Source organism: Formica exsecta, unplaced genomic scaffold (genome assembly GCF_003651465.1).
Source record: "Formica exsecta isolate Colony F162 unplaced genomic scaffold, ASM365146v1 scaffold826, whole genome shotgun sequence".
In the NCBI taxonomy this organism is placed as follows: domain Eukaryota; kingdom Metazoa; phylum Arthropoda; class Insecta; order Hymenoptera; family Formicidae; genus Formica; species Formica exsecta.
Genome location: NW_021853596.1, coordinates 476,836 through 489,867, shown reverse-complemented (window position 1 = coordinate 489,867; position 13,032 = coordinate 476,836). Strand labels below are relative to the sequence as shown.

At 27.5% G+C, this 13,032-nt stretch overlaps 1 protein-coding gene across 1 annotated transcript; it reads left to right on the top strand.

The window, feature by feature from the left end:
• The first annotated feature begins 581 nt into the window (after positions 1–581).
• Positions 582–12,705, top strand: LOC115244655 (ammonium transporter Rh type B-B). The gene is made up of 11 exons (XM_029822486.1): positions 582–975; positions 3,321–3,456; positions 4,296–4,358; positions 7,885–8,071; positions 8,305–8,455; positions 8,887–9,034; positions 9,585–9,800; positions 10,128–10,210; positions 10,570–10,713; positions 11,174–11,339; positions 12,156–12,705. The coding sequence occupies exons 2-11, from the start codon at positions 3,324–3,326 to the stop codon at positions 12,317–12,319; spliced, it is 1,455 nt and encodes a 484-aa protein (XP_029678346.1). The 5' UTR covers positions 582–975; positions 3,321–3,323; the 3' UTR covers positions 12,320–12,705.
• Positions 12,706–13,032: the final 327 nt, after the last annotated feature.

Below are 13,032 nucleotides of genomic sequence, written 5' to 3'. Positions count from 1 at the left end.
TTTGATCAGAACTTGACATTTTTATTATACTAATCTTTTTTTATATTTTAAATAAATAATACGTTTGTTTAATACTGTTAAAAATATAGAAACTGTTTTCTAGTATAATTAAAAAAAATTTATATTAAGAGATGTGGAGTAGCAACGCAAACATGCCCAACACAATAATAAAATATCTTTATACATATAATGTATATGTATATGTATTATTGTATGTATAATGTATTATGTACGAGGAGAAGTCACAAATGGATGTAGGATAGCTGTAAATGGAATAAAATAGTTTCTGATTGTGGCATTGGTTTCTGACATAATCCAACAATCAATAATTATTTGTATATATATTTAATGACTTTCTTTTGTATTTATATATTAATATTAATAAGCTGATAATATATTAAAAATACAATATGTTTCGACGATAATAGTATATCCTTATTAATTATCAATATTTGCTAATATTACTAAAATTTGCATGCAATTTAATGGAATATTTTCCATGTTGCATAGATTTTGCATTGCACATCGTTGAATATCATGCTACTATAAATTCGTTCTACTACAAATCGCGACTTGTTTGTCTCGTTTTGTGGACGATCTAATTATATCAGTACATATTGACCATATATTTCCTTGAGCAGAACAAATCGATCGCATGTCATCTGTATGCTGGCATTGAACGATTCTCCTCATATCGACAATGCCGTTTCGTTCATCCTCGTAGTTAGATCGTGATCCTGCTTGCGAAATCATATGATTTCTTGCCGCGCGTGATCTGTGTATGTGTGTTTGAGCTAGATCTCTAAAATTCTATATCGATACAAGTAATATAATACTGATTGTATCGAAGAGATGATAATTATATATATGTATATATATCGTCTTATATAAATACTATTAAGAGACAACCTGTGAATTAGAAGCAATTTTTCTGCATATCATCTTGTTTCTTTGGTAAAAATAGTTATACAAAAGGTAAGAAAAGTGACAATTTGCGCATGAAATAAAAATTTTATTTTACGCAGGCTTTAAAATGATATCCTCTCTCTCTCTCTCTCTCTTTCTTTGTAAGTAATTAATAAAAGTATAGAAAAGAAAATACATTATAATCAAATTAATTTAGCTTGTATAATTTTAACATTAACGGAACATTCTTAAATTTTAATTGAAAAGTTATCATTTTAGTAAATATTTATTTCCTAAATCAAGTTATATAAAACTTGGTGATATTATATAATAAGTATAGAATGCGAGTCTAGAATATAAAAAAAATCAAATTTATTACTTGATATAAAAAGATTCTGAGCGCTTAAAAGTAACAGTTTTCAATGTTAAAAATTTATCATATATTGACGGAAAACAAAATGACATAAAGCTTATATATAGCAACTATTTACATTAACTTTCCGAGGATTTTAATCTTGATATATATTGCAAAAGGAAGGGTACTAATAAAGATGTGCTTACGTCTTGATTGTCTAATATAGTTTTTGAGATGTAAATGTTAAAACTTCGTTTATTTTAAGCTTTTGTTTCAATTACTATTAAATTTGTTTATTGTTAGCCGTAGAGCTTTATCCGCGCTTTTTATTATCATATATCTTTACGAATTTCTCAGCATCGTCGACGACAAAGAGAAGTTGACAGATTATTTAATTAAGCATTATGTTATTCGTTATTATGTTATAATACTATAAATTGTCTACTTTGTAAGTAATTTCTATGTAATTTAGTGTTTTATTAACGCGTGACTTCAACAATTTAATTTTTTATTGTTATTTTATGCGATATATACATAATTTAATATGGAAAAAAGGCAAGGAGATACGTTTAAGGAGATACGTTTAATATCGATTGCTGAAAAAGGGAAAGAACACAAAGTGAAAGTCGACTATAGAAAATTACACTCGACGAAAATAAGTTCTTCTGGAAAGGAGAAGAAGGTTTAAAGGAGCAAAATTTTTGGAGCGGATAGAGCTCTGTGGGCTTATAATTAGTGAGCAAACGGAGAGAAGAAAAGCCCGTACGATCACTTTTCCGAAGTCCGTGAGAATGAACCGCGGGAGAGCGGGACAAAGGAAAGAAGTTAGATAATTTAGAGACGAGCAAGATGCAAAAACACCCAACAGGCAAATATGCAAGAAAAAATGAGAGACAAAAATAAAAATTTAAAAATAAGAAAAAATAAAATAGGTTTTTGGAATGTTGCAGGACTAAATAATAAAGATGCTCAATCTTGAGATTATGTCAAGAAGTTTGATATATGTAATTGAAATGTAACTGGAAACTTGAAATGTAATTCGCATAGTGGCTTAAAAAATAAAAGCCTAACCTCGACCAAATTCCGATTATTTATTGTATATTGGTCTGAGAACTGAATTTTTTTAATCTTTATGAATAATAAAGATAACGACGATGTCGCTATCATTACGTGTTGTTGCGCATATATATACAATAGTTTTTGAATTATAAATGATCAAAGTTTACTAATGATATTACGTAAAATTCGCGTGTTTAGGCTCGTAACTACACTTAGGCACGTACCGATCTATCATCTGTTATTGATTTTTACAAGACAGGTAATAAATAAATTTATTTCCACAAATACACACACTTCTCTAATCAAAATCAAAATAAACTTTGTTTCTTAAATATATGAAAATATTATTAGATTTATAATTCTATTTAAATGTAATAATTCTATATATATAATAAAATATATGCGCAAATTAACATACCATTTAAAAAAACTTTTATACTTTTTTTGAATTTCTATTTAAATGTAATAATATATTAATTTATCAATAAAATTATTATTTAAGAAAGAACTAAATATTTTGCATATAACTGAGCACGCGAGTTCTACGGAATAATATTGTCAAACTTTGATCGTTTAAATTTATAATTAAAAAATTATTGCAGAATAAACATTTTTGTGTTAGGATTTTTGACTTTATTCTATCTCTAGAATATCTTATTAAAGTATTGTACGAAAGTGGGACACCCTGTATATACAAAATTTTAATAAAAATCTTTTGCGAATTGGGTTGCGTTTTTTGAGAATAAGAGGTCTTGAAAATCTCGGTATTAGTAAGAACTATTGTTTAAAGAAATAGTTTTTGGTTAACTTATTGTTAATTTGATCGGAAAGCGGATATCGCATAAGAGTAGTCTATCAGGCGAATATATACGGTATTATGTTACTATTTATTTTTATTGAAACGCGTTATTATCTCTCCAATTTATTATCTTTGTCTCTGTTAAAGAGTAGCAATGTAATTGTTTTGACAGCTATCCAAACAAATCTTTGCTTTTTGCAGACAATGTATTCATCGGTCACCGAGAAGCAACAAGTGCTGATGCTACTTCTAATCGAGATTATTTTAATCGTGTTAATTGGGTCAATGATGACGTATGGCCCGGAAGCAAATTATAATTTGCTGAAAAATCATACTGGTCAGTGTACAATACACATACATATACACACGTGTAGCTTAACCAGTAAGCAAAATGTGCGCAGAATGTCAGCAGATTAGCAAGCTATACTCAGTAGCTAGCGAATTGCCATCAGTCATCCTTATTAGGCTTTTAATCTGCCGACAGAACCTGTTCGCATTATCTGACAAGAGATTGATGGTAAAAACCGAACAGAGTCTGCAGCTTCTAGTCATTTAAAATTTAAATAGAATAGTAACGTAAATCGGTATTTATGAAAGCATTTAATTTCAATAAACGCAATTATAACTCAGATAGCAAAATGCCGGCAGTATGACAGCAGATTCAATAATGACCTCACACCAGATTTCTATCCATTACGTTCGTAATTGTTTACTTCTTAAAAGCATAAGCTGCTGGCATAGTGTGAAAGCAAAAATGCAACAAAAATCGAGCATTATCGGTTGCCATGATATGGCAGCAAATATGCAGCAAATATCGAGCAGAGTCTGCCGTATCCAAAAAATAATTTAATTTTGTAAAAGAACCGAGTTTTATATATATATATATATATTATTACTATTAATCAAGTGACAGACTATGTGTATTCGTTATTTGCAATGTACGATTTGCGATTCGTGAATTTGTAGTATAAAAAAATCTGATTGGTCGAATTTAATGAATTTTTAATTTACCCTATTCACAAATTATAAATAAATCGCGAATACGCGCATAATTTAGCTAGCATTGCTAGTTGCAAAGTAAAGAATGCAGTGGTTACAAATTAACAGACTTTGAAATATCCATCAATCTTAATATACTATTGTTGTATCCGAAATAAATATTAATTAAACTTGCAGGTACCATCGACAAAAATAAGCAAACGAAGAAACCGGACGAAGATTCATTGCGTATTTATCCGAGTAAGTATATCAAAATGCGATCATTTAATTACTTATTAAAAATCTTTAATTATTTTAATTATAAATTGATAAGACACATAATGAATTGATTATTTACACATTGTGATTTCATATTTGTTTTTAAATAGCAATTATAATTATTTAACAATTTGCTTAATAATTTTTTATTGTTTAAATTTTTATTTGTTGCATACGTAAATATTTTTTTTTGTATAATTAACAGTTGTTTTTTTAGAAAAATATTTATGTATATAAATATTTTTATATAAAATTTTAAGGTTTTATATATATATATATATATAAGTACTTATCTTTTTATATACTATATAATATTAAATATATATATAAAAAGTCAATATTATTAATCAATAAGCATATTATTTAATGAATCTATTGCTTATCTTTTAATCTTTTATTTTCGCTTTTTTTGACATGTGTCAAACGCGGATACATTAACTGAAAAAGGGTATTGTCGTGTTTTTTTTTGCATAATCAACAGTTATACATAATGTGCGAATATTTAGTGATGGAGCACGCGTGTCGGATATGCCCTGATATGCATACAAGTTCATGTGAGAAGGCATATCTGTCCTCGTTACATTATGTATATATGCAATCAGAAGCATCTATCTTTATTGTTGCTTGGTAATATGGAATATGGTATAGAACAAGCTATGTATTGTCAAATACTACACAATACAATCGCGGCCCATTTAGCACGGTCTACAATTTCTCAAAAATGTGATTTTTAAAAGTCCAATAATATTATTATATATGAATAAATCCAGTATATATATATTAAACACTCTTTACTTTTTATGTTAATAAAAATTCAAAATTTATAAAATTAGTCGTGTAGAGTATTTTGAAAAACATTATATTTCCAAAAATTGAAATGCATAGATATAAAGAATATTAGAAGTTATACATCTTTGTCTGAAACATTTTTTTATATACTTCATAATTTCAATGAAATTAAAAAGTGCTTTGGGCAAAAGATATATGGCTCTTAATATTCTTTATATCTATGCATTTCATATTACAGTATAAAAAATTATTCGTTCAAAATCATGTATACATAGGTATATATGTATATATATACAATATATAGAGTTATCTTCGAGGGGTTATTTTGTTTCAATTCTTAAATGAGAAAGCACTTATAAAGAAATACGTCTCTCATTTTGAGCTGCTAAATAACATATCCAAACCGCATCAAAATCGAAGAGGGACACTTTCATATGTTTAATCGTTAATAAAAAAAAAAAACTTCAAGAGGAATATGCTTGTAACTTTTTACGTGACTCAACGTAATGGATATTTTTGTCCGTTTCAGATACCAATATATACGTCAATCGCACAAAAGAAATATAGAAGTAAAAAGAACATGCTAATACATGAATGACAGAGTTGCCTCCCAATATCTTGACCTTTTCTTATTTTGAGATCGCTGATCGGTATCATGCATTTAAAAGATTCACTCGTGTTAGTCATCAGAGACAGTTCATCTTCGCATTTGTCGGCGAATGTTACCGTTTCGATCAACAGTTTAACTTCGGAAGTTAAATAAATTTTTTAGTAAACTCGGTATAAGTTCAGCCACGTGATCTCCGTTTAGTTTAGAATTAAAAATTATAATTCATTATAATTATTTAAAATAAAGTTTGTGTGTTTTAATTATTAGATTAATGCAAGATATTTGTAAATCGAATTCTATTTTAAACATAAATAAAATTAAATTCTTTCCGAGAAAAATTTTTTAAAATGTTTTTGTAAAAAATGTGTAGCAACTGAAAATTTCTAAATTTATTTATTTATCCCTCTAAAGTTTTATTGTACGTACATTTCTATTTAACTACATTAATAAACTACATATAAATAATTAAAAAAATATATATTTTTATTTTAAATTTATTTTTTGCATCTCTTGTATAAAAGAACATCTGTTGCGTTATAATGCTATAAAATAAAGATACTTTTATTATGTACTTACAATTTTTTAAACAAATTATATACATATATATATATACAATTATATATATTATACAAATTAATATTGTAATAATTTTGGCACCAATTAAAAATTCCTGAATTTATTTACCTATGTACGTGTATAATATATATTACATTATAGTTTTATCAAAATCAAAATTTTGGCGAAGTTTCCTTGTCAATTTAATCTACACAATTAAATGGTTAAGTTTATTGTAAGATGAAATATTTTCTCCATCTTGGATCGGGCAATTTCACATTAAGCTTATTGTGTTAATGCCCGGAAATTAATGTTTGATTTAAACTAAAACACGCGACAAATCGAATACTCAAGAGTATATTATGCATAAAAAGAATCATCATAAACTTTGAAAACGACAATAATCTTGGAGAAATCACATTGATCGAGCATATTTCCTACACGGTACGACGGACAATACGTTTGTTTTGCATATAATGTTTTGTTCGTGTGGAACCAGCATATTTCACACGAGGCAGTGCGATGGCATGACGCAAGCAATTATACTGTTGTTTATCGAGGGCTTTTTACTGTGCGCTTTTTTGTCTATATACGATTACGCCCCAGAGGCGGATGCCAGCAAAGAGCAGAATAGCGTCGCACCTTATTTGAATGGAGAATCGAATTTTCTGCCGGTCACGTACACATGTAAGTCTGAAATCTTTTCAAAAACAAAGGGCCTGTAAAAAAAGGATTAAGTTTAAAAAGCGATTATGTCGAAAAATTAATAGTGTGAAGAAAAAAGATAGTGTGAAGATGTCTACAAAGTCCAAGAAATAAAATAATACACCTGAATAAATCGTAAACAATACGTGTTCGGAAATAATTTTTTAAATAAAAGTTGTGGGATATATAGGGATCTGGATATTATGTCATCACATCATCCCATCATTTCATACTTCGGTATACATCTATCTTATTCAACTTTTTGGAATGGAGCTCTCTCTAATTAATCTCTCTTAATCAATTTTTATATAAGTCGATTCCTCGCAATGTTTGGCGTAAAAAGTTATAAGAGTAGGATGGTAAAAAATGTTATAGTTATGAGATATTCTATACTCTTTAATTTGACATAATTTTATATAAGCTGTAAAATTTCTCGTAAATTATTCATTTTTTGATTATTTTACCTCAATATTTTTATGCATAAAATAATGAGAGAAATCATTTAGAGTAAAAAGAACTTATAGTTGTTTTTAAGAAAAAATATGAATTAGCAACGCCCAAGTATATATTTTTTGTATCTTTTAACTCATTGGCAGTGAGAATGTGCAAGCGACGTGCGTAAATCGATGAATCGATCTATAATCATAAACATATTCTTTGTCATTTTACCGCTAAATAATTGTAATAATTGCAAACAATATGTCATTAACATTCAGTTAATAGCTTATGATTATGAAACAAAATAAACATGAAACAAACAAGCATAATACACTAAATATATAAATTATATACGTTTATAAAAAACTCTTTCTGTATTTGTTCTTATCTAAACTTGCTAAAATGATACAGTGTATCAAGATGTCCACGTGATGATTTGGATCGGCTTTGGCTTTCTAATGACATTCCTCAAGCGATACAGTCAGAGCGCTGTAGGTCTGACCTTCCTTGTTGGTGCGATACTGGTTCAAGTGGCTCTAATTTGCAACGGCGTGACGCAAGTGAAATTGGGTAACAAAGCTCATCTCTCTTTAGAAAGGTCAGTATTTATATTTTAATCCATGTCAAATATTTAAGTAAAATCAAATAAAATATAGTAGGTAGATATCAGATAAATATAAAGAGGTAAAATATTTTAATTAAGTTGTTCTTACAAATATAAAAAAATAAAGTATTTTTATTAATTTATGATATTGATCATTAATGTTAATAATGCAATTGTTATTAAACATTTTTTCATCATATATTTTTTCTTCATGCAAAATTTTTTAGCCTTCTTAATGCCGACGTCGCTGTTGCTGCGCCGCTCATTTCTATGGGTGCAATCCTGGGTAAGGTGACCTACATGCAATTGATATTTATGGGAATAGTGGAACTGATCATGTTTACCATTAACATGTACATAGGCGAGCATTTATTTATGGTAAGTTTATCTCTAATGCCATTTGCAACTATTTAGAAAAACATACACCATTCTTTGTTGAGATATTGTTTCTCGCTTTTTTAATGTTCTTTTTTGGTAAAAATATAATTTATCGTAAATAATAGTATTTATATAAAAGTTAAATATTATTAAGAATTCCAATTAATTCTTTTTAAAATGGAACGATCCTAATTTGTTTATATAAATCAATTTCTCGCAATATTTGGCGTAAAAAGTTATGAAAAATGGGCAAAAATTTAATAGTTTATGAGATATTTTATACTTTAATTTTACATTGATTATGAAATATCTCGTACAATATTCACTTTTACATTTTCTTATCAATACTGTCAAAAAATAATGAAAAAAATCAATCGATATAAAGAAAACATATAGTTGTTTTAAAGAAAAAATATATATATTTTTTATAGGTCGTCGATGCTGGTGGTAGCATGTTTGTTCACGTGTTTGGCGCATATTTTGGATTAGCTATCAGCTTTGTATTTGGACTGAAGGAACGACCAAAAGAACATGAACTTGAAGGATCGTCTTATCAATCAGATATATTCGCCATGATCGGCACGTTCTATTTAATCAATAATATTAACTATTACATCAATCTAAACTATTTAATGTCTTAATATTTTTTATATTTTCTATGAAAGCTTTATAATTTTGAAATTATGCAAATTTACTGGCATTTACTGGCACTGTTTCTATATGAATACAGAGTGTCCGAAATAAAATAATACATCTGAATAATTCATAAACAATAGGTGTTAGGAAATAATTGTTCAAATAAAAATTATGGGACATGTAGGGGGCAAGCTAGATATGCTGTCATTACCATCTCACCACTTCATATTTCGACGTACATCTATGCAAATTAGTTTTTTTAATAAGTTCTTTTTTGGAATCACCCTAATTTTTTTATATAAATCGATTCTTCGCAATATTTGGTGTAAAAAATTATAAGAATAGGATAGCCAAAAATTTAATTAATTTACTTTAGTTTGACATATTTCTTCCTCATGCAAAACTATGAAGTATCTCGTAAAATATTAAGCTTTCAGTTTTCATTCAGATTATCTTATTTCAATACTTTTAATAGTCGATAATTATTTTTTAGGCACGATGTTCTTATGGCTATTCTGGCCGTCATTTAACAGTGCGGCATTGAAAGGAGATGATCAACAGCGGGCTATAATCAACACTTTGCTATCGATATCTGCTAGCTGTGTAATCACATTCGGCGTATCCGCATTGGTTTCCAAAGAAAAATTCAACATGGTGCATGTGCAAAATTCGACTTTGGCCGGCGGCGTAGCCATCGGTACAGCTGCAGGTATGCCAATCGATTAGAGATGATTATCAACAAATCATCTAATTATCTTTTGTTTAATTATACACATATTGTCTAATAAACAATTATATGCTAGACTAGACCAAAAAATTATATTTAGTTAATATATAAATACATGATATTATTTATTTTATTTGTTTTTTTTTTATATATGTCATATATTTTAATAAGAAATTCAAATGGTTTTGGGCAAAAGATTATTATAAAACACTTGTTCAAATAACAAATGCAATATCTTTTATTATGCTATCTTGTTTTTTAGGAATTAAACATGTTTTTCTCTAATCTGAATTTTATCAATGGACACAGGTATGATGTGCGAACCAGTGGGTGCTCTGGTTATCGGCGCTTTATCCGGCGCAATTAGCGTACTGGGATACAAATATCTTACAGTAATTATAATCATCAACAATTATTTTTATTAATTAATTAATGATATTATGCTTTTAGAAACTTTGTTTTTTAAAATATATATATTTTATAGATTTCTTTTTATATAAATATATTATAATTATATTAAAATATACATATACGCACAAATACTCTCTCAAATAAATACACAGTCATATATAGCATTTTATATTGTGTCTATATGTGTATGTGTGATATTTTCTATTATGATTCTCAAATCTTTTTTTTCTGATATAAATCTTTTATGTATCACATTTCGTTTCTTTTTCCTATTTTTTTTCCGGTTTTTAAGTATTTTGAATCTCATTCTATATATTAATTTTTTAAATGCTTTTTACAGCCAATCATACAAAGACGACTTCACATACATGACACTTGTGGGGTACATAATTTGCATGGGATGCCAGGCGTGCTCGCTGCAATTTTCGGCGCGCTTATGGCAGGCTTGGCTTCAGAAACTTCTTACGGTTACGCTTTATATGAGGTACGTAATTTTATTGTCACGAAGTAATCATTCAATGTTTAGTGATTTTTTCTAATTAATTTCTATTTACTCATTGACATGTGGAATAGTAAAGTTTAGTGAATATATCTCATCTAATTTGACTATTACAATATCTCCATTGTTATTGATATCGAAAATATGGAGAATACGGAAAAAATATTAAAAAATTATAGTATGAAAAAGAAAAATTGTTATATGTAAGACAAATCATATAATATGTTGTAACTATCCTCAATTCGTCTTTTTGTTAACAACAAAGTTTTATGTTATTAATTTATTTACAGATTAATTTTTTTTATTAAAATATGTATATTTGTATAAATATGCACGATTTAATAGCAAATTATTTAAAACTAATAAGAATTTCTTTGCTAGATATTCTTTATTAAATGTTAAATTGTATTTTATAATTATAGTTTTTAATTATGTTGGTGAATAGATATTTCCCGCGCGAGCGCCGAGTTCGGAGAAAAAAATTAGCGAGATGAGGGACAATTACGGTATATCACCGGGATTTAATAGAACAGCATATCAGCAAGCAATATATCAACTACTGTCGTTGGCGGTCACCCTTGGGATCTCCATTATATCTGGATTAATAACTGGTACTTTCAATCGATCTCCACATCATGCATTGTGATAAACGAAAAATCTGAAAAAATTAATTTTTTTTGTTACATAAATCTATAACAGTTTTAATTCTTCATTGCAACTATATTGTATTATACTGATTGTCAGAGAATTGAAAAATTATATACATTTTTCTTGTATTATAAAAATCAAAATAAATTAATTTTTTTACATATCATTGATGACGCTTTGTCATCTCTTGATAATATAACATGTACAAAAAAAAATTTTAGTTATTCTTTATTAATAAATAAGTATAATTCGAACTATTCAGTCAGTCAAGTCTGTTCGAATAGATTTTACTAAGTGTCTGCTACAAATTTATCTCAGCGGAAAGATTACAAATTTAATACAGAATCTATTAATTTCGTTTATGTCGACAGACTGATAGCAGAACTGCAACATAGCCTGCTGACATAATCAATCATCAGATTATATCTTATAAATTTTTTATTAATTTATTTTATCGGATATGATTTGTAACATGCAAAAAAACTGATTTATTTCGATCTATAATGCAAGAGAAATATGGCTGCAATGTAAGATGCTAAAAATAATTAAAAAAAAATATTATTATGTGCTGTTTTTTAATTTTTTTGTTAAAATCATCGGAATCAAAATTTATTAGTTACATTCTTACGTCGTTAATCCTAGGTAACGCTAAGCGCAGCATTTCCCTGCAACTTTTGTGTTTATTTTTGTTTTCTAAAATGCGTCGTTTTGGAAAAATTTGTTTAGAAAAATTAAAATAAATTACTCTGTATATATACATATATACATTTAATTAATAGGCTTACTTCTACGTACGACCATATGCGGTTGGATTACCGATGAACAGAAATTTAACGACCAGTTTGTCTGGGAATTGGAAGAAAACTCCCAGGACGAATCATCCGAGAAAAATCGAGAAGATAGCACTCATGCCAGCAATCAAATAGCAATAGGCCATTTTTAATATATGAATATTTGTGAAATATTTAAGTTTGTACATATATAAGTATTATTATTAAATATTACACATAATAGTATATCTCAATATGTATAGTAAAAATTTCTTATATACTTAATGACTTTCTTTCTAATTCTATATATGTATCTATTTTCCATAAAAGTTTTATTGCAAATAATTGTAGAAATAAACCTATTATTTTACGACATTAATATATATATATATATATATATTTGTCAAATATCAAAATATATATAGTGTAAAATCAATAAAAGAATAGAATAAGTGTTTGATCGATAGGATGTGTTTATCTCATATTTTGTAAAATAGTTTTACACAACAAAAATATTGTTACAAAGCATTTTTTAATTAAAATATACATGTATATATAATATATTTTCTTTGTATTTTAAAATACTAGAATACTAGCGCTACGTGCGCGCCATTTATCTTGTGTGTATGTGTGTATAATTATTTACACATATTAATTCTGGTTCTCCGTTTATACAAAATAAATTAAATAAAAATTACACAAATACTTAATATTTGAACTGTCAAATGCGTCGTTCATGACAGTTATGACAGTTATGACAGACTTTTATTGATATAAAGTAATGCACAGCGCAGCGTCGAAATAACCAATCAGCATCGCAGAAAAAAGGTAACAATACTTGAGAGTATTTATTTAACACACACTTTTAAAAGGATGTCTCAATAAG